This window comes from Onychostoma macrolepis, chromosome 11 (assembly GCF_012432095.1).
Source record: "Onychostoma macrolepis isolate SWU-2019 chromosome 11, ASM1243209v1, whole genome shotgun sequence".
Taxonomy (NCBI): Eukaryota; Metazoa; Chordata; class Actinopteri; order Cypriniformes; family Cyprinidae; genus Onychostoma; species Onychostoma macrolepis.
The window spans coordinates 27,720,362-27,743,708 of NC_081165.1; the positions used below are offsets into that span (position 1 = coordinate 27,720,362).

The following is a 23,347-nucleotide window of genomic DNA, read 5'->3' on the forward strand; positions in this document are numbered from 1 at the left end:
AAAAAATGATTCATTGAATTTACAAATTTTTTTAAGGTAAGTGGTTGCAATCAATTTATTTTAGCTACATTTAAATAAACAAATTAAGTTAACTAACTTTCAACATTTTTTTTTTTTTTTATTTAAATGTAGCTGAAATAAATTGATTGCAACCACTTACCTAAAAAAAAAATGTAGTGTGTTTTTTTTTTTTTCAGTGCACTTCTCGAACACAGCCGTGTCTGCATGGCAAAGGCTCTGTCCCAAATGGCACCCTAAACTCTTTTTGTAAATCTTCTTCCTAAACTTTTTCTAAATCCACACTTTTGTGACGTAATGCTGTTTTGAATGTCGGGTAGAAAGCTAAAATGATGAATGGGACACCCTGCGGTCTCGTGGATTTTACAAACACATGCATGTGGGAGCCATTGAAAGTCCACAAGGGTGCAAGTGCACATGAAGCGTGCCATTTGAGACAAGGCCATGAAAAATATACTCAACTGTGGATGAGTGCAGATGAATGAGTTCGACACATGCACAGTACAATCACAACTGTGTATATTGCCGCATAGTGGACTCTTCTGCCTTAAATTTCAACTTGTGCTCTTATACATGGTGTGCACAGACTTCCACGGACCCTCCAATGATGAAATGTATGTCACCAGGACACACTACGTCGCCTTCGGTCTACACCTGGCTTTATGGGTGCATTGATCTCTGGATTCTGTTCAACTGGATCATTTCGTTCAGTTTTATATCCCGATGTTTCAGATTTGCTGTATTCCTCATATTTCTGAAGCCACCAAAACACCTTTTCATTTACACTCATATTGTCATCTGTATAGGTGTAGCAGAGGATATAATTTTTTATCAGGATACACAGGTGCTGGTCATATAATTAGAATATCATCAAAAAGTTGATTTATTTCACTAATTCCATTCAAAAAGTGAAACTTGTATATTATATTCATTCATTACACACAGACTGATATATTTCAAATGTTTATTTCTTTTAATTTTGATGATTAGAGCTTACAGCTCATGAAAGTCAAAAATCAGTATCTCAAAATATTAGAATATTACTTAAGACCAATACAAAGAAAGGATTTTTAGAAATCTTGGCCAACTGAAAAGTATGAAAATGAAAAGTATGAGCATGTACAGCACTCAATACTTAGTTGGGGCTCCTTTTGCCTGAATTACTGCAGCAATGCGGCGTGGCATGGAGTCGATCAGTCTGTGGCACTGCTCAGGTGTTATGAGAGCCCAGGTTGCTCTGATAGTGGCCTTCAGCTCATCTGCATTGTTGGGTCTGGTGTCTCTCATCTTCCTCTTGACAATACCTTATAGATTCTCAATGGGGTTCAGGTCTGGCGAGTCTGCTGGCCAATCAAGCACAGTAACACTATGGTCATTGAACCAGCTTTTGGTACCTTTGGCAGTGTGGGCAGGTGCCAAGTCCTGCTGGAAAATGAAATCAGCATCTCCATAAAGCTTGTCAACAGAAGGAAGCATGAAGTGCTCTAAAATCTCCTGGTAGATGGCTGTGTTGACTGTGGACTTCAGAAAACACAGTGGACCAACACCAGCAGATGACATGGCAGCCCAAATCATCACTGACTGTGGAAACTTCACACTGGACTTCAAGCAACATGGATTCTGTGCCTCTCCACTCTTCCTTCAGACTCTGGGACCTTGATTTCCAAATGAAATGTAAAATTTACTTTCATCTGAAAAGAGGACTTTGGACCACTGAGCAACAGTCCAGTTCTTTTTCTCCACAGCCCAGTTAAGATGCTTCTGACGTTGTCTCTGGTTCAGAAGTGGCTTCGTTGCCCTTTTCCTGAAGACGTCTGAGCGTGGTGACTCTTGATGCACTGACTCCAGCTTCAGTTCTCTCCTTGTGAAGCTCTCCCAAGTGTTTGAATCGGCTTTGCTTGACTGTATTCTCAAGCTTGCGGTCATCCCTGTTGCTTGTGCACCTTTTCCTACCCAAATTCTTCCTTCCAGTCAACTTTGCATTTAATATGCTTTGATACAGCACTCTGTAAACAGCCACACCTTTCAGTAATGACCCTCTGTGACTTACCCTCTTTGTGGAGGGTGTCAATGTTCGTCTGCTGGATCATTGCCAAGTCAGCAGTCTTCCCCATTATTGTGGTTTCAAAGAACAAAATATACCCAGAATTTATACTGTAGGGATGGTCATTTATTGAAATTCAAATGTAAATATTCTAATATTTTGAGATACTGATTTTTGACTTTCATGAGCTTTAAGCTCTAATCATCAAAATAAAATAAAAAATAAAAAAAACTTTTGAAACGTTTTACTTTACATGTAATTAATCTAAAATATATGAAAGTTTCACTTTTTGAAATAAGTCACAAGAAAAAAATATTTTTTTCACGACATTCATATTTATTGAGATGCACCTGTACAAAGTTCCAGATGTTGTCTAAAAGAGTACAGGCTAGAAATAGGAAGGAAAATAAGAGACAGTGAAAATATAGATAAGTTTTTTTATTTTATTTTGTTTTTACATAAGTGGAGGTTTGTCCTAGTAATGTTTTGCTGTCATATCCATAATCTTCTGATCTGTGATTTGATCTCTATTTGTCTTGTTTAAGTATTTCTCCATCAGCCACTGGAGGGCATCCCCTGCACTCTCAATGATGCTCTATTAAAACATCAGTCATCCCACATTAATAAGACTTTGTCTCCAGACTTCACTTCTGCTTCATATTTAGTTGTATTAGTTCATCTGTAAACGAGGTGTCCATAAACTGAACAATATTCACCATTAATTACAAAGAAATGGCAAGTTACACAATACAAATATTATAACAAATAACATTTTCTTGTAAAACATACTCCAATAATCTTTATTTACAATATTGATTTTTTTTAAACGGTGTATAAATCTCAATTTTAAAGCAGCTTCACAGAAAATGATTGTGCCAGTGTTTAAATGTCTTTAGATCTAAGAGAAACAGAAATCTAATATCAAAGCAGATGTTTTAATGATTTTTCCTTAATCATTTTAAACAGCATTTCGTTTCATCCAACTTCAGTTTATTTCCAGTTTTCAATTTGAATTCCAGATGAAATAATCGAGGCTATTTATGAATGGACTGATTCAATCACATCATTATATGTCTGTTTCTCTTTTAAGAAACGAGTTTGCTCTACTACTGACCAGCCTGCTATTGCTTCATTTTGACTTTCCTCCTTGTACTTTAAAAGATTCGGTTACTTTTCATGGTCCATTTATAAACACTGGCCTTCGTTTGTGGACTGAATGTTCAGAAACCAGCAGAGAGAGTCTGACTAAACTCTAGATTTGTTCTTAAGCAAATCACTGAATCTCACAAGGTACCAGAACAACTGTTCCTGTGTACATCTAGATTTACATTTCAGATTTAAAATACAGCTGCAACTTATAATAACACATGTGAAGTGAGTCAGGGATGTTAATACAATAAAACTGCATTTAAAATCTTACGTTACGTTCATGCATTGTGTATATATCTGTACACAGAAACTGTAAATCATCAAGTAATCATTGTATCTTTAGTCTCTTCGTCCTGATCCCTGATTCTGGATCTTGTATTTTATCAATAGTATGTTGAACATAATGGTAGCAGTTCTGTAGCCATCTCTCAACAGCATCCGCTGACCTTTGTCTCTTCTCAGCCTGAGAGAGCTCTGAAAATAACAATGTAAATGTGAAAACAGAACTAATGACATTTACTTACTAAGTTTACAAATGTATATTTAGATGTGTCTTATATTATGTTAGTTTTACAAATACGCTTCAATGTGTTTTTCTCTGTGGAACACAAACTCAAATTTTGTAAAACAGGTTTGTCTGCTCCAGTTGAAGGACTTACCAAATGATGATTTAATGTCCTGTAAACTTTCCTGAACACCATCTAAGATGATACTTTCCCATCGGCTGAACTCTTTCATCAGAAGACTTTTAATCGGCTCAGGGACTGAAAACAGACATTTGCAACGTAATCCACCGCCCCTTGAGTCTGAACCCACTCAGATTCATTCATGACAATTCACTTTATGCATATGTCAACTAAAATATACGCTTACATCCAATTCTGACACAAATATATAAATAAATCCCACTTACTGTTGTCCTGTTGAGGTGCACTGATCGCTTTTAATGGTGTATGGGAATCAGGAGGTTTATCTTGAGCTACTGAAACACCATTATTAAAATGTTAATCACAGAAATATGTGTGACTCTGGAGCACAAAACCAGTCATACGTAGAACAAAAATACATTGCATGGGTCAAAATGATAAATTTTTCTTTTATGCCAAAAATGATTAGGATATTAAGTAAAGATCATGTTCCGTGAAGATATTTAGTAAATTTCCTAACGTAAATATATCAAAACTTCATTTTTATTAGTTTTTTCATTGCTAAGAACTTTATTTGGACAACTTTAAAGGCGATTTTCTCAATATTTAGATTTTTTTTTTTTTTTTGCACCCTCAGATTCCAGATTTTCAAATAGTTGTATCTCAGCCAAATATTGTCCAACAAACCATACATCAATGGAAAGCTTATTTATTCAGATTTATAAATCTGAATTTATAAATCTCAATTAAAAAAAATTGACCCTTATGACCGGTTTTGTGGTCCATGGTCATATATTTAGACATATATTTAACAGCACAATAGTGAGTGAACACATACATTCAGGAGGGCCATCCATACTCCAAGAGTCCTGAAGGTTTAGATGTACTTCCAAGATATCCATGCATAACTTTTCTATATTCCTTCTTATCTCTTGAGCTTTTCTCTTAAACCCCTCGTCCAGAAAGTGGCAGACATCCTTCAGTCTGATCTCCATATTCAGATCCTCCTGTTTGTCAGTTTTCTGACAGCTTTTCTCATCACAGTTTTTCCGTGTTTTGAGATGAAATGAACTGTTTTCTGCCACCATCTCATCAATCTTCTGGAGCAGCTCTGAGACTTGATCTCGGTTCTTCTTGTCTGTGTTGTCAAAGACGTGATATCTGTTCCTGCATTTCTCAATCAGCCACTGAAGAGCTTCTCCTTCACTCTCAATGTGCTGCTCGATTGAGATGTCTTTAAACTTGTCGCCCCACGTGAACAAAACTATGGTGTGTTTCCAGACATCGTCTCCCAGGATGGAAATATTTTGCTCAGTGATTCTCTTTTGTTCTTCCTGAAATGATGTATCTGCAGGAATCACGAGCAGCATGGCATGAGGGAACTTCTTACACTAATGAAATCTGGGTTGAGTTGAGATGTGAAGTACTTCCACCAGCCTGGAGTGTCCAAAACACTAATCTTCCTTCCGTCTACATCTCCAAACCCTCTCATACCCTCTCTGGTTCTTCCTCCTATGGCAAATTCATCCCGGTTCAAGATGGTGTTTCCAGCTAAACTCTTTCCAGCAAGAACCCATCCCAACAAAACAACTCTGATCTCCTCAAGACGACGCACATACGCTGAAATAAAAGGACAGTTGAAATATGAATAGAATCTGCATATGAGCCTCTTTACACCTGATATTCAAAGCCATAACCATTCTTGAAAATAATAATGGTAATGATCTTTTTATTTGAAAGAATTAAATCAAAGGACTTTAATGTATTTAAGAGAATAAAGAATGAAGAACAGTAAAATACCAAGAAGTAATCCATTTAAACTACTTGCAAATAATATTTTTATTTTAAAATATGCATACATTTACATTTATCTGTATGCTATTCACAAAGAATGCGTTTTGCTTTGAAAATGGGGAAAATCACAAAGTCTCAAGATGCGTTTTTAAAAGTTGAACTTGCCACATTTGTAGAGCACTGTGGGCGAGACTCTGCAAAAGACACAAGCTCAACCGTCAAAAGTTCCCTTTCAAAATAGTCTCTCACATTTTTGCTTGAGTTTATCACTCAAGGGAAAAACTCTGTTCCCTTTCGAACGGTCTCTCCCGTTGCGTAGAGCGCATATGGCAAAACTCCTGTTTAACTCTGTACTGAAGCCTGATTTGTTCACGTTTGTGTAGCTGCACAAACCAATGGCACTTTAGCCCGCCAGAAAGGGCGGAGCCGACCACTACATAAGTCGGCTCAGAGCTTCCTTCAGTGACGAGGAACATCTCTTCGCTGACTCTGCTGGAAGCAGAAGAAAGAAGAAAAAGAAGCTCTTTGCTGCTGTCGAAGAGCCCCTGACAGTGACGATTCCCTGCGTCCATCCGGCGCGTTAAAGGGGGGGTACAATGCTGTTTCATGCATTCAGAGTTGTTTACACGGTTAAAGAGTTGGATTCAAAAAACCAAAAAGCCAAAGTTTCAAAAAACGATTTGGACATATAACAGAGTATTTCTGTGCCAAAAATCTTACTTCCGAGTTTGTACAAGTTTCGGAAAGTTTTTTTCAATCATGGCTCTTGCTGACGTAAACGACGGTGGAACTCCTTATATGGGCATTTCTCCCAGAAAGAGCACGGCCGTGCACACATCGACCAGCGCCAGAGTGAGAGCTCGCCCATCAACGCTACCTGAAGCATCAAGGTCCCTGCCCTTGAGTAGTGCTGGACCCCGAGCCGATGAAGCCGTCCTGATGCTCTAGAGAGGAAGAGCCGCTAGAGAGGAAGAGGAGGGGTTCAGTTCTCGCCTCGGCCGGTTTCATCCTCCATCCCTCTGAGCACCTCTGAGCAATGGAGTTTCGTTTTTTGCGGGTCACGCCCTGCAGGTGCAGTGTGTACCCGAATGTTTTACCTCTGTGATAGCGGACCCACATGCAATAAAGAGCAAATTTCCTCTTCACACTCTCACACACACTCATACAAACACGAGCTCCCTGCCTTGGCCTGAGCAGCCATCCCAGGGGTATCAAGTTGGGTTCTAAACACAATACAACGAGGTTATTCACTTCAGAGGTGTTGTTCAAACTTCTGTTTCGGACAACGAAGCTCCCGTTCTCCAACAAGAAGTAAAAGCACTGCTTGCAAAGGGTGCTGTGGAATCAGTGCCCCCAGCGAACAGTGAGTCAGTCTTTTACAGCCACTACTTTCTCGTTCCAAAGAGAGATGGTGGGCTAAGACCTATTCTAGATCTCAGATGTCTTAACCACTCACTTATGTGCCGGTCGTTCAAGATGTTAACTATCAAACAGATCCTCGCGCACATTTGCTCCGAGGACTGGTTTTTGACTGTGGATCTGAAAGACGCTTACTTTCACATCCGCATAGCCCCCATCACAGACTGTTCTTGAGATTCGAGTTTGAGGGAGTGGCCTATCAGTATGCAGTTCTTCAGTTTGGGCTGTCCTTGGCCCCAAGCATTTTTACGAAGTGCATGGATGCGGCTCTTTCCCCTCTGAGACAGATGGGAATCTGCGTTTTGAACTACCTAGACGATTGGCTAGTCCTAGCCAGATCAGAACGGGAGTTGGTCGCTCACAGAGAACTGTTGCTCAGTCACTTAGAGCACCTGGGGTTGGTCATCAACCCGCACAAGAGTCACTTGTTGCCCATACAGCAGGATGTCTTTCTGGGAATGATTTTAGACTCTGCCCGAATGTGGGCATGGATTACGCCGGAACGATCCCTGACCATCCAGCGATTGGCGGCATCTCTCAAACCGTGGACGACCCGCCCCCTGAAGGTTTTCCAGAGGTTGCTCGGCCTCATGGCAGCCACCGCCTCTGCAATACCTCTGGGCCTGCTTCACACGTGACCCCTTCAATTTTGGCTCAATGCCCGAGTTCCATCCCAAGCCTGGCGCCACACCTGTGTGACGACCTTTCGCCTGTTTCAGACAGGAACGCAAGGCTAGGGCTGACCTCCAGAAGGAAGGTAGTCACAACAGATGCATCCAACTCGGGTTGGGGTGTCTTGTTGGAGGGCAATCCGGCATCAGGCTCCTGGTCAGTCCCGGAGCAACGCCTGCATATCAACTGCCTAGAGATGCTGGCAGTTTTCTGAGCCCTGAAAACCTTCCTACCGGCCTTAAAGGGGCTCCACGTCTCAGTCCGGTTGGACCATATAACTGTGGTGTCTTACATCAACTGCCAAGACGGTCTCAGGTTACGCTCTCTTTACAGGATGGCTCGTCACATTTGCTCCAACAGTAGAAACACAGCTAGTGATTGCTTCACTTGCCTGGGCCGTGCACTCACAGAGATGGACTGCCCTCATTGCGAGAGCATGAGTCTCGCTTTGCTACACTCGTGAAACACTTTCTTTCATGAAAGCGGTCCCACCCCTTGCGCTCTCCCATTTCTCCCCTCCCAGGAGCCTTGGAGGAGCAAACAGTGGAGTCAGAGGGCTGGCTCGAGTGAGCTCACTCTGACACAGGTAATGAAGTGGCCATTCAGGATGTTGACCACGAAACAGATCCTCAGATCCCGCACAAATTTACAAGTTGACCTCTTCACCTCAGAAGACAACATTTATTGCCCAATGGTCCAAAGTGCACCTGTACACTTTCCCCCCGATCGCTCTGCTCCCTCAGGTCATAAGACGAGTCTGGGAGTTGAGATGCTCAGTCCTTCTAGTGGCTCCACCAGGCAGATCCAATCGTGATTCCCCAAGTTAATTCAACTGGTGTCTGCTGCCCCATGGCCAATTCCACTGAGGAAAGACCTCCTCTCTCAAGCAAAAGGGACAGTTTGTCACCCCCAGCCCAAGTTGTGGAGCCTGCACCTGTGGTCCCTTAATGGGAGCCTTAGTCGTTAAGTTCCTGAGGGGAGCCAGGAGACTAAATCCACCTCGCCCTAATACTGTTCCTACCTGGGATCTATTCACGGTCCTCAGGGCCCTTCAAGGCCCTCCATTTAAGTCACTTCAGTTGGCCGACTTGCTGCCCCTGTTGCTCTTTTTGGCTTTAGCGTTGGTCAAGCATGTCAAGAGTGCTGCATGCCTTGAGTTTGTCCTGCAAAGCCAAGACATGGCTATGTGCCTAAGGTGTTTTCTATTCCATTCAGAGCAGTTCCTGGTTACTTATGCCCTTACTTGCCCATGTTCCCTTAGGACCCTCACCCCGGGCACCCTAGGGCTAGGCTCGCAAGACAGCTTTTCCTTCTGCACTTATAGCACAGCATTATTGGATCAATTGTTTGCCTAGTGTGGTAAGTGCAATGTGAGAGACCGTTTCGAAAGGGAACAGTCTGGTTACTAACGTGACCTCGCTTCCCTGAGATAACAGAGAAAGACCATGGAAAATTGTCCATTAACATTTAGAATTACATTTGAATTACACTGAACAAAATTATAAACGCAACACTTTTGTTTTTGCCCCCATTTTTCATGAGCTGAACTCAAAGATCTAAGACTTTTTCTATGTACACAAAAGGCCTATTTCTCTCAAATATTGTTCACAAATCTGTCTAAATCTGTGTTAGAGAGCACTTCTCCTTTGCCGAGATACTCCATCCACCTCACAGGTGTGGCATACCAAGATGCTGATTAGACAGCATGATTATTGAACAGGTGTGCCTTAGGCTGGCCACAATAAAAGGCCACTCTAAAATGTGCAGTTTTACTGTATTGGGGGGGTCCGAAAACCAGTCAGTATCTGGTGTGACCACCATTTGCCTCACGCAGTGCAACATCTCCTTCGCATAAAGTTGATCAGATTGTTGATTGTGGCCTGTGGAATGTTGGTCCACTCCTCCAATGGCTGCGAAGTTGCTGGATATTGGCAGGAACTGGAACACGCTGTCGTATACGCCGATCCAGAGCATCCCAAACTTGCTCAGTGGGTGAAATGTCCGGTGAGTATGCTGGCCATGCAAGAACTGGGATGTTTTCTGCTTCCAGGAATTGTGTACAGATCCTTGCAACATGGGGCCGTGCATTATCATGCTGCAACATGAGGTGATGGTCGTGGATGAATGGCACAACAATGGGCCTCAGGATCTCTTCACGGTATCTCTGTGCATTCAAAACGCCATCAGTAAAATACACCTGTGTTCGTTGTCCATAACATATACGCCTGCCCATACTGTAACCCCACTGCCACCATGGGCCACTCGATCCACAACGCTGACATCAGCAAACCGCTCACCCACACGACGCCATACACGTTGTCTGCCATCTGCCCTGTACAGTGAAAACCGGGATTCATCCGTGAAGAGAACACCTCTCCAAAGTGCCAGACGCCATCGAATGTGAGCATTTGCCCACTCGAGTCGGTTATGACGACGAACTGCAGTCAGGTCGAGACCCCGATGAGGACGACGAGCATGCAGATGAGCTTCCCTGAAACAGTTTCTGACAGTTTGTGCAGAAATTCTTTGGTTATGCAAACCGATTGTTGCAGCAGCTGTCCGGGTGGCTGGTCTCAGACGGTCTTGGAGGTGAAGATGCTGGATGTGGAGGTCCTGGGCTGGTGTGGTTACACGTGGTCTGCGGTTGTGAGGCCGGTTGGATGTACTATCAAATTCTCTGAAACGCCTTTGGAGATGGCTTATGGTAGAGAAATGAACATTCAATTCACGGGCAACAGCTCTGGTGGACATTCCTGCAGTCAGCATGCCAATTGCACACTCCCTCAAAACTTGCGACATCTGTGGCATTGTGCTGTGTGATAAAACTGCACATTTTAGAGTGGCCTTTTATTGTGGCCAGCCTAAGGAACACCTGTGCAATAATCATGCTGTCTAATCAGCATCTTGATATGCCACACCTGTGAGGTGGATGGATTATCTCGGCAAAGGAGAAGTGCTCACTAACACAGATTTAGACAGATTTGTGAACAATATTTGAGAGAAATAGGCCTTTTGTGTACATAGAAAAAGTCTTAGATCTTTGAGTTCAGCTCATGAAAAATGACGGCAAAAACAAAAATGTTGCATTTATAGTTTTGTTCAGTGTATATGAATCACACAAAATGATTAATCTTATTTTTTAAATTCAAATCGGCAAAATTCGACAAAAAGTCAAGTAGTTTGCATCATTGGATATTAATGTCCAATGTTTAACATTTGTAAAGGAAAATCATTGTCAAGTATTAAAATGTTCAGCTGGTCCACTTAAATATTTACTCACACTCTTTCCATGTTAAAAACAAAGTGTTGCGTTGGAATTCAGAAAAATTAAAGCACAGTAAAAAGAACAATAAAGACCGCATGGCCGCGGGAACTAGGGGTGCTGAGGGTGCTGCAGCACTCCTCGCCGCAGGGCCAGGTCTGAGATTTTCCTTTTGCCCCTTGATCATCCCCAAGATACTTAATTTTTGTGATTATTTATTAAACTGACCAGAAATATATAGCCTAGTGTGGTTGTATTTTTCTTGTGCGCCTCGCAGCGCGCGTCTCTACATCTCCCCCTCACACTGACAGAATTTCACGTGAACGTTCACGTGATGTTACCGTAATTTTACATTCCGATTTGTAAAAACCATTCACGTCCTCGTCCTTTTTATGAGCTGTTTTCCGAAGCTTTCGCTTCTCAAGACGGCCACCGTCAATAAGCACTGATCTTTAATTGCGTCTCTGGTCAAACGCACTTAAACCACTGCAGTCTAATCTGTAGCCTAATGTAATCTATTAACTACGCACATCATAACGTTTTAGGCAAGTAGGCTATCCATATTATGACAAAATATTTTAATAAGACTGAATTTGAATTTAACTTGATCATGTTTAATAAAAAGACATTTTAAGTTTAATTATAACTCGCATGTCCACTATTATTCAAACAACGAACAAATTATACAGCGAACAAAGAACATTTACATTATCAAATAATATTACTGAAGCGTGATTGTAAGCACTCTAAAAAAACTATAAGCTATAATCAGTGATGTTGTCTGCAGCGTTTGATGAATTAATCTCTTATCGCACGAAGGTAGGCTACATCTGCACTTTGATGCTTCTGATGAGAGAATTTGTTAAAGTGCATTGACCAAAACTTTTGCGTATCAGCGATGTTAATATTTAATAAAATCCCCTTAAATAATAGAAATATTAAAGAAAAAATTCTTGAACGAAAATCACAAAAGCACAAATATAAATAGGTTATTGGTTCGCATATAGGCTACATCTTCATTTGTATGTTAATCTATAAGAGTTTGGGCTGTTTATAGGATTTTGCCAAAAATCCCCCACCGTGGCCCCGCCCCGCCACATCAAGCCCCGCCCCCCAGCGCCCCCCAGCACCCCCCAGATAAAATATGTTCCCGCGGCTATGTAAAGACCCGCCCTCTTCAATTTGATTGGCCCTCTCAGACATTTTGACATTGACTAGCTCTGTTAAACAGTTGAGGCAGACCAGGTTAAAGTTTAAATATTAAAACGTTTTTTCATCCAAACAACAAACAGAAAAATAAATGAATATCACCTGTCAAAATTCGCCGAACAACCATAAGTGTAACTGTATCTTTATCCTACCTTTTTCTTTAACTATTGACCGTTCCTTCTGTACTCTGGATTTTCTAGAATTTGCTCTGGTCTGAATTTCCTCCCACTGCTCATTGACTTCCTTTACTTTTTCCAGATCAATGTTAAAGTGCTTGCCTTTGCTCCTCTTCACAATTCCTTTGATTTTCCTGAACAGCTCTTTGACTTGAGTTCGGTCGTGATGGTTTGAATTATTAAAAACTAGATATTTATTTTCACATTTTTCAATAAGCCGCTTGAGTGCTGACCCCTCTTCCCGAATATGCTGCTCTATGTCTTCTTGTTTAATCAAATCACCTCTTGTGAAGATGATGAGGGTGTGAGTCCAGACATTGGGACCCAGCAGCTCCAAATGCTGCTCCAGAAACCTCCCATCAGGGTCAGTGAATGCAGAATCGGCCCGAATCACGATCAGAACCGCGTGAGGTCCGGGTGAAATCAGATAAATCCTGCGAACCAGCTGCTGTTTAGAGATGTTGGAATAATCGCTCGGATTGATGGTTTTCCACCAGCCAGGTGTTTCAACCAGACTGACTCTCCTGTTATCAATAAATCCCTCTCTCTTCACATGTTCATCTCCTTCAGCTTCTGTTCTGGTTTCCAATATAGTGTTGATCACCGATGTTTTCCCACAGTGTTGCCTTCCAATAAGAACTGCTCTCAACTCTGAAAAAACAGGAAGAAAATAAAATGTTAATAAAATAATAGATGCAACTTTATAGTGATAATCTAATATCTAATATTGTGTTTATCACTGAGGCTTTGTGAGATTTCTGCCATCCCAGAACAGCAGCTCAACACAAGGACATTGAAAAGTGAAACTGCAAATTTCATTAAAAATTTTGATAGTAGTACTTAGGGGACCAATCGTCCGAGTCTTATTCTCTTCTTTTAAATGAATATAAATTAATTATGCGATCACACACGATATAAAACAATGCAAACGTTTATGCTAGTTTTAGGTAACAAAAAAATAAATAAATTGTAATGAGGAGCCAGCGACGTCAAAATAAGTAAAGGTGGGGGAAAATATATATATTTTAATAGGTCAAACGATAAGGGCTATTGGGGGCCCTGACATCTTGTTTTATGGAGTCTTTCCATAGACATATTTCAATTCGATTAACGTTTATTTGTATATTTGAATTTGTATCACATAAAATTAAAGTTTCTACATTATATTTACAAACTTTTATATTCATATTTACATTATATTAATGAATTTTATACTGAATCACCCCCATAAACCTACCCTTCATAGTAAACTTTCTGCATTTTTATATTTTCATAAATATAATTTAATATAATTTATCATTTAAAAAGCTGTTATAATCGTGGCGACAATTACTTACAGTATTACTACACATATGGTTTGTGGGGACCCTCCATTTAGGTGTAATATTTTTATTTATTTATTTTTTACTGTACAAACTGAACACTGCACACCTACACATACATACATTTTTAATAAAATATTGTTTTAAGCGATCTGAATTATGAAGACATTTACATTGTTATATCAGTGTAATACCCATGTCATTATATACATTTGTGTTCTGTGTTCACACACAAACATTTCAAGCTAAAGAGAGCCTTATTTCTATTTTAAAGAATATGGAAATAATTTATATGTTACTAAATGAATATAATTGTTTGATAATTGTTTAAATTAATATAATAAAATAATACAATTTTGACATCTTAGCTTGACCTGAACTTTACCTGGTTCCGTCTTCATTTCCATCCTTCTTTTTTTGTTATACAAACAAAAATGTTAAAACCTATAAGGAAAGAAAATCCACCTAGCGTAAACTAGAAAAAAGTCATATTAGTAACTTCCAGAAACAATCAATCAAATATAACAAAAAAAAATCAAATATAACAATATAATCTATCGGACTGAAGCCAAGGAGAAATACACCATCAGGCTGACATACTCAGAAATGAGGCAAAGTTTCAAGGTTCTTTCTCTTTCCTTGTGAAGCTGGAATGTGAGGTATGTCAAGCGTGATTTACAAGACGCTGGAACATTGACAGCAACAACATACAAATCAAAACAAAGTTCAAAGAAGTTTAAAAAATAAACAGAAAATAAATCTCCGAAACCAGCATCAGCCCAGCAGATATATGGCTACAACAGAGTGAAATGCATTTAAATACATCATAGCACGGTTTCACAGACGGGGTTTAGACTAAGCCAGGGTTAGGCCAGTGTTCAATTAGGACATTTAAGTAATTTTTATAAACGTGCCTTAGAAGAAAAAAAAACATTACTGGTGTGCATCTTGAGGCAGAACAAAGGCACTGATATATTTTAAGATCAGTCAGTGCAAGTTTATTTCAGTTGAAACAGCTCAGACTTACATTTTAGACTGGGACTAGGTTTAAGCCTTGTTTGTGAAACCAGGGGTATATTTGTATTATAGTCATATTGCTGTTAGAATAGAATAGAATAGAATAGAATAGAATATTTTTTTTTATAAGAGAAGCACCTCTTCAACTTTACAGTATAGGCTATACAGCGAAATGTATTTGTTTACACTTTGAATGAATATATCTGTTTGGTGCTGTTAATGGTTAATTATGACTCTTTTTGAAGATTAATCCTGTGATCATTATCTAAACATTATCAGTCATTTGGGGTCCCTGAATATGTAGTCTAGTTAAAGGCCTTATTTTTCTCATCAACAAGTTCTGACAGATGATATTCTTTGGTTTATCTGACAACTGAATCATTTTTAGTTAATAGTTCAGTCAGTTAATATGAATTAAAAGCTTTCCTTTCATTTAAACGCTCTTAAACATATAAGTTCAAATATCATTGGATATTTTACACTAACATGAGAGTATTACTTCATTTACAGTCATGGTGCATATCGCAACACAGAATCACATTTCACCTCAGCTCTTTCATGTCATAGGTTATGTGTGACGGCGCGAGGAGAACAGAGGACTCAAAGGCAGAGGATAGATTCGAGCACAAGGTTTATTACCAAAGGTGAACAAAACAAATAAAACTGTAACAAAACTCAGCGAGCAAGTCTCTGGGGTAATCCAGCTACGGTCGGCAGTGAGATGCGGACCCAACGAGCGGATCACTGCCCAAGACCCAGCGCTCGCACAGGGCCAACCACTAAAGAGTGGAGTGAGGCAGAGAGTGGCAGTCCTTCTCTCTATGCGTCCTGGGGTGCAAACAGACAGACGTGAGTGTACACCAAAACACAGAACACAAAACAATCTACTAACAACAGGAGCTAGTCAGGAGAGAAATATAAAGGAAAGGGTAATGAGCAACAGGTGGAATAGAAGCAGCTCGTGACATGCGCAGCCCCACCGCCAGATCAGCGCTGATTGCACCTGTCACGAGCCGCTGAAAAGGACATGATCACACAGACAGCAGAGGGAGCCAGGGAGGCACCCTGGCCCGTGACAGTACCCCTCCCCTCAGGGACGCCTCCTGGCGTCCCCGGAGGACTCACCATGACGCCGATAGAACTGGTCGATGAGAGCGCGATCCAGAATGTCGCGAGCCGGAACCCAGCATCTCTCCTCCGGACCATAACCCTCCCAGTCTACCAGGTATTGGTGACCTCTACCCCTGCGCCTCACATCGATTAGCCGCCGTACCGTATAAGCTGGCGACCCCTCGATGAGTCTAGGTGGCGGGGGGGCAGAGGTCTGGGGCTGAAGGGGGGAGCGAATGACGGGCTTAATCTTAGATACGTGAAAAACCGGGTGAATATTCTTAAAAGGGGGGGTTAATTTGAGCCGCACCGACACCGGACTGAGCACCTTAGAAATGATGAACGGTCCAACGAATTTGGGTCCCAGTTTACGTGAGGGGAGTCTGAAGTGGAGGTCCTGAGAAGACAACCAGACCTTCTGACCACACACGTAAAGTGGGGGCTTAGTACGGTGACGGTCCGCTGACGCCTTGTTCCTCTCGCCAGTCCGGGTGAGGGCTTCTCTGGCGATCCTCCACGGAGGCATCTCTGAATAAACGCATGCGCGGACGGAACAACAGCGTCGGACTCTTGGGAGGGGAATAATGGTGGCTGGTAGCCTAAACAGCACTGGAAGGGAGACAAACCCGTAGACGAGACCGGGAGGGAGTTATGTGCGTACTCTACCATGGTTAATCTGGAACTCCAAGATGACGGTTCGGCAGACGCCACGCAGCGCAGAACCCTCTCCAAGTCCTGGTTAGCACGCTCGGCCTGCCCGTTAGTCTGCGGGTGATAACCTGAGGATAAGCTCGCAGTCGCCCCCAGCTGTCGACAGAACTCTGTCCAAAACCTAGACACAAACTGGGGACCCCTGTCAGAAACCACGTTTACCGGGAGGCCATGAATACGGAAAACGTGATCCAAGACAACAGTCGCTGTCTCCCTCGCTGAAGGTAATTTGGGGAGGGAAATGAAATGAGCCGCCTTAGAGAAGCTGTCCACCACAGTGAGGACTACCGTCATGCCACTAGACGGGGGTAGGCCAGTGACAAAGTCCATCGCTATGTGTGACCAGGGCCGCGAAGGGACCGACAGTGGCTGGAGTAGCCCTGCTGGGGGTCGATTGGAGCCCTTCCCCGCAGCACAAACCGGACAGGCCGACACGAACAAACGGGCATCCCGCGCCACGGACGGCCACCAAAACCGCTGCTTGATCAACATGCAGGTACGAGTCGCTCCTGGGTGGCAAGCTAGTTCGGACGAGTGGCCCCACTGTAGGACGCTAGTTCGGACTGACTCGGGCACAAACAACAGACCCTCTGGGCATCCCGCGGGAATAGCAGTGCCGCGTAACGCCGTGCGGACCTTGGACTCCACCCCCCAGGTGACCGCTGCCACCACCTGTTCGGGAGGCAGAATGGGCACAGGGAGGGTGGGAGTAGCCTCAGTCTCAAAGATCCGCGACAACGCATCGGGTTTACCATTCTTGGACCCCGGGCGGTAAGAGATGGTAAACCTAAACCGCCCGAAAAACAATGCCCAGCGAGCCTGCCGAGAATTTAGTCTCCTGGCGGTGCGGATGTATTCGAGGTTCTTGTGGTCAGTCCAAACGATAAAAGGAACCCCCGTGCCCTCTAACCAGTGACGCCACTCCTCCAGGGCCAGCTTGACAGCAAGTAACTCCCTATTCCCGATGTCGTAATTCCGTTCCGGGGGGGTTAAACGATGAGAAAAGAAGGCGCAGGGATGTATTCTCTCGTCCGAGGGTGATCTTTGGGATAAAATAGCCCCAACCCCCACCTCTGAGGCATCCACCTCCACAATGAACTGACGAGACGGGTCTGGTGTGGTTAAAATTGGAGCCGAAATAAAGTGACTCTTAAGACTTTCGAATGCAGCCTGAGCCTGCGACGACCAACTGTAACGTGTCCTAGTGGAGGTGAGATTCGTCAGAGGAAGGGCGACCTGACTAAAGTTCTGAATGAACCGCCTGTAAAAATTGGCAAACCCCAGAAATCGCTGGACCGCCCTGCGACTATCTGGGGTGGGCCAATCAGCAACTGCTTTCACTTTGGCAGGGTCCATACGGATACCCTCGGGAGACAGGATAAATCCCAGGAACGGAATCGACCGTGCGTGAAACTCGCACTTCTCCACCTTGGCAAATAAACGATTCTCAAGCAGCCGCTGAAGCACTCGCCTGACATGCTGGACATGATCGCGCTCGTTCTGGGAGAAGATCAGGATATCGTCGAGGTAAACAAAAACAAACCGGTCGACCATGTCTCTGAGCACGTCATTGACGAGTGCCTGGAAGACCGCCGGGGAGTTGGAAAGCCCAAACGGCATGACCAAATACTCAAAGTGCCCCGTAGGGGTGTTAAAGGCGGTCTTCCATTTGTCCCCCTCTCTAATCCGAACTAAGTGATATGCGTTGCGGAGGTCCAACTTCGTGAAGATGGTTGCCCCTGCAAGAGCTCAAGGCGGATGACATCAATGGCAAAGGATAACGATTCTTCACCGTGATGTCATTCAACCCCCGATAGTCTATGCAGGGGCGCAGCGAACCATCCTTCTTCCCCACGAAGAAGAACCCCGCCCCAGCCGGAGAGGAGGAGGGTCGAATAATGCCTGCTACCTGAGAATCGTGAATATATTTCTCCATGGCCTCCCTCTCAGGCCTGGACAGAGAGTAAAGGCGTCCCTTGGGCGGAGAAGCGCCAGGCAACAGGTCTATCGCACAGTCGTACGGGCGGTGCGGAGGCAGGGATGAAGCTCGGGACTTACTGAAAACCGCTCTCAAGTCATGGTAAGCCTCCGGTACATCCGCCAGGTTCACCGGCTCCTCCTGCAACCCAGAACAAGACATTATAGGAGAAAATGCAGCACCCAAACATTGAGCTAAACAAAAAGGGCTCCAAGCCAACACGGAGTTAAGAGCCCAGTCAATATGGGGGTTGTGCTTAACCAGCCAGGTGTGTCCCAAAACCACAGGAGCGGTGGGTGAATGGATGAGGAGAAAACGAATCTCCTCAACATGATTGCCGGAAAGTGTGAGTGTGACAAACTTAGTGGCATGAGTAATCCTGGTGAGAAGGGTGCCACAAAGTGTTCTAGCCGATATAGGCTCGGCCAGGGCAACAGATGGAAGTCCCAAGCGTGTGGCCAGCCCAGAATCCATGAAATCGCCCTCCGCTCCAGAGTCAATCAAAGTCAAAACCTGATGAGCAACTCCATTGAACAGTAACGAGGCTTGGAACTCACAACGACCACCAGAGGGCAGTTGAGTACTAGTGACACTCACCGTTCGTGCTCCCTTGAGCGGTGAGCGCCGCCTCACTGCCGGGCACGACGCTGCCACGTGACCTCCCTCCCCGCAGTAGAGGCACAGTTGGTTGTCCAGGCGATAACGCTGCTCTCTTAGGGTCAACCGTGCTCTCCCGACCTGCATTGGCTCCTCCTCGGAAAAACTAGATGCTGGGAGGCGCGTCACCGCCGCTCCTGACGCGGCTCTAGTGACGAGCTCAGGTAAAACACGCCTCCGATGACGAGAACGGAGGGAAATCCGGTTCTCCACTCGGATGGCGAGGTCGATGAGCCCATCCAGGCTCGAGGGTAATTCAAGGGAATAAATCTCATCCTTGATGTGCTCGGCCAGACCGTGGAGAAAGTGATCCCAAAGAGCCTTGTCGTTCCAGCCACAGGACGCCGAGCGCATTTAAACTCGATCGAGTAACTGGAAACAGAACCCTCTCTCTGCCGTAGCAGCGCCAGGGCTCGTGCCGCCTCAGTTCCTTGAACCGAGCGATCAAACACCTTGCGCAGCTCCCCCGAGAAACTCTCAAAGGAGGAACAGCAGCTCCGCTCGTTATCCCACATGGCCGTTCCCCATTCTCTCGCTTGCCCCACCAAGAGCGTGATGGTGAAAGCTACCTTAGACCGCTCCGTAGGAAAACAGGACGGCTGCAGCGAGAAAATCAGAGAGCATTGGGACAAAAAGGAGCGACATGTGTTAGGCTCACCCGAGTAAGGGGCAGGAGGATTGAGCCGTGGTTCAGCGCGACGGTTACTCGTTCCATCGGGATCAGGAGGAGGGGTTGCCGTAGGAGCAGCGGGAGGGCTGGTGTGCATCTGATCCAACCGTTCAACCAGCTGGTTGAGCTGGAGAGAGATCTCAGAGTAAGCGCGGCAGGAAGCCGCGATCTCCTCCTGATGATGACCCAGAAGAACGCCCTGCTGCATAAGGGCTCGGCGCAAATCATCCTCCTCTGCTGTGTCCATAATGTGGTTAGTAGATTCTGTGATGGCGCGAGGAGAACAGAGGACTCAAAGGCAGAGGATAGATTCGAGCACAAGGTTTATTACCAAAGGTGAACAAAACAAATAAAACTGTAACAAAACTCAGCGAGCAAGTCTCTGGGGTAATCCAGCTACGGTCGGCAGTGAGATGCGGACCCAACGAGCGGATCACTGCCCAAGACCCAGCGACAGGGCCAACCACTAAAGAGTGGAGTGAGGCAGAGAGTGGCAGTCCTTCTCTCTATGCGTCCTGGGGTGCAAACAGACAGACGTGAGTGTACACCAAAACACAGAACACAAAACAATCTACTAACAACAGGAGCTAGTCAGGAGAGAAATATAAAGGAAAGGGTAATGAGCAACAGGTGGAATAGAAGCAGCTCGTGACATGCGCAGCCCCACCGCCAGATCAGCGCTGATTGCACCTGTCACGAGCCGCTGAAAAGGACATGATCACACAGACAGCAGAGGGAGCCAGGGAGGCACCCTGGCCCGTGACATTATGAATGCTGCTAAACTGGATTCACTGCATCGACAAACAACTAACTTCTTTCCTGGGGTGTATTAAGTTTGAGGATAAGTGAGCGGATAACCTCAGCTTTCGGTTCCAAAATCGGAGGTTACTTTCAGGGAATGTGAGTAACCATAGCAACTTGCTCTCTGAAGATAACCTGCTACGGAGCCGGTTCTGTTCCAGGGTTCGTTCACTTTAGTGTTATCAGAGCATGTATGATCTACTGACGAGCCTTCAGTGGGCGTGACAGATAGCGCACAATATTATATATTATTTAGTACTGTCAAAGTTAACGCGTTAACGCAAAATCATATTAACGGCACTAATTTTTGTAACACGCGATTAACGCAGCACGTATTTTCTGTTTGACCCGTGGCCCAACCCCTAGTGTCTTTATCTTATGTGTATTTGATTTCATCAGACGACGGCTCGATTATCAGGATTTTTGTGCAGATTAACATCTTGGAAAGCAGAGCTGGTTATGTCTTAATGGGTCGCGTTTCAATCACTATTTCATATTCATTCTGTTGTTTGACAACAGAAAGAGTAAAATATACCAATGAAAACAGTTTTATTGAGAATTTAGCTGCATCAAAATGGGCACAGAGAGAGACAAACTAATGTAATAATAAATGTACATTTAGCATTTTCAGAAGAGCTGCCTGTCGTGCAAAAATCTAAACAGGTTTGTGTCAGTAAATCGCTCAGTGCAAAGAAAGAGAAGTAATGGGAACCTGGTATTTCTTTGTTCTTTCTTCATGTGTCTAATAGACATGAACACGTTCTTTGAAAAACATCGATGACCTTTGAAACATGTCTCGTCTTCATGCTCTGTGTTGACTATGGTTTCAATAATAAACATACATTTGCATAAAGCATCTATATTTATCCATGCCCATGTTGATTAGAGTATTACAACCTTCAAAAGTATTAATTTAAGGTAAATTTAGAACAAATCAAAAATTTGCGATTATTCACGAGTTAACTCATGACAATCATGCGATTAATCACGATTTTAACACAAATTAATCGATTGACAGCCCTAATATTATTACAATACAGTTATGTATATAGCCTACTATATATATATATATATATATATATATATATATATATATATATATATATGCTATTTTAATGATAAAGCGCTAATATAAGTAATAAATAAGGTTAGCCTATATATTGCTCTAATATGGTTATTATATTTTATTGGCATATATAACAGTTATCTGTATAAATTATAAAACACTATTATGACAAGGTAATGTTTAATTTATTATATTAGCCTATATATATATATATATATTACATTTTATATTATCATCTCACACATGGATCGGCATTTTCTATAATGTATTTCTATAATAAAAATACATATGTGATATGACTTAATATATAATTAGCATCAAACAAACAATATAATTCTTATTCTCAAGGATTAAAGATTAAAACGGGAATCAGCCGACAGCTGTTCTCTTTTTGACAGGTAAGCAGGTCTGTAGACTTTGCATGGCACACAGTCGTCCACGAGAAAACCTTTGTCGACCATAATAGCCATGTCAGGTTTCAGCAGAGACACAATCCCAGACTGCTTGAGAAGCTCCTTGTCACTGATGGATCCTGCATACAGGGATGACACAAAGGTGACTGCGCCATGTGGTGCCATGCCAAGTAACCCCTTGAAGGTGCAGTGGGATTTATAAGAGGAGAACACTTCACTTTGAAGCAGGAGAGAGGATGGTGTGCAGGCGATCACCACTTGTGTGTCTGGATAGTCCTGGAACTCCTTTGGCATGTGAGCCTTGACCGCCTCCTCAGACATCCAGATGCGCACTGATCCAAGAACGGTATAAAGAAAATTTCCCCGGGTTGTTATAATTCGACTCACGATGGACTGATGTATATCAAATCTGTGAGCCAGATCCCTTTGTGTCAGACCAACGTTGTTCCACTTCCTTTCGGAGATCTTCAGACTGATCTAAAGAAAGATCGACAGCCGCAGGAACGGGAAATGAACAATAATCATGCTCCTCATGCTGGAGGTCCACAGGCACAGGATCTTCGTTCAGTGGAGGGGACACTTCTCTCCTCTGCCATGCCCCGGTGCGCCTTGGTGCTGAAGTGGAGTAGTTGTTCCACTCAAACAAAGTGGGCACTGCACCTTTCTTCAGTAGCCGGCGTCCTGTGGGAGTCGATGGCTCGATCAAATCATCACTCTTGAAGTGACGACTGCAGACTCTTGTGTTAGGAGTGATATTAAAATCCTCACGTCGGATATAGTGAATCCATTAAAAAAAAAACCTTTTGAAACGTTTTACTTTACATGTAATGAATCTAAAATATATGAACGTTTCACTTTACAAGAAAAAATTAACTTTTTCACGACATTCATATTTATTGAGATGCACCTGTACAAAGTTCCAGATGTTGTCTAAAAGGGTACAGGCTAGAAATAGGAAGGAAAATAAGAGACAGTGAAAATATAGATAAGTTTTTTTATTTTATTTTGTTTTTACATAAGTGGAGGTTTGTCCTAGTGATGTTTTGCTGTCATATCCATAATCTTCTGATCTGTGATTTGATCTCTATTTGTCTTGTTTAAGTATTTCTCCATCAGCCACTGGAGGGCATCCCCTGCACTCTCAATGATGCTCTATTAAAACATCAGTCATCCCACATTAATAAGACTTTGTCTCCAGACTTCACTTCTGCT

General features: G+C 43.2%; 1 protein-coding gene across 1 annotated transcript; it reads right to left on the reverse strand.

The window, feature by feature from the left end:
• Positions 1 to 2,392: 2,392 nt before the first annotated feature.
• On the reverse strand, positions 2,393 to 15,799 carry LOC131548952 (GTPase IMAP family member 6-like). Its single transcript, XM_058790579.1, has 6 exons — positions 14,098 to 15,799; positions 12,367 to 13,041; positions 4,697 to 5,478; positions 4,125 to 4,193; positions 3,871 to 3,975; positions 2,393 to 3,685 (listed from the first exon to the last, which is right to left on the reverse strand). The coding sequence occupies exons 1-3, from the start codon at positions 14,117 to 14,119 to the stop codon at positions 5,216 to 5,218; spliced, it is 960 nt and encodes a 319-aa protein (XP_058646562.1). The 5' UTR covers positions 14,120 to 15,799; the 3' UTR covers positions 2,393 to 3,685; positions 3,871 to 3,975; positions 4,125 to 4,193; positions 4,697 to 5,215.
• Between the last annotated feature and the right edge of the window lie 7,548 nt (positions 15,800 to 23,347).

Coding starts and splice junctions, on each gene's coding strand:
- LOC131548952 (XM_058790579.1), bottom strand. CDS start 14,119: ATGGAAATGAAGACGGAACCAG. Junction 13,042..14,097: donor GGAAATGAAGACGGAACCAG/GTAAAGTTCAGG, acceptor CTGTTTTTTCAG/AGTTGAGAGCAGTTCTTATT. Junction 5,479..12,366: donor GTCAATAGTTAAAGAAAAAG/GTAGGATAAAGA, acceptor CTTTTATTTCAG/CGTATGTGCGTCGTCTTGAG.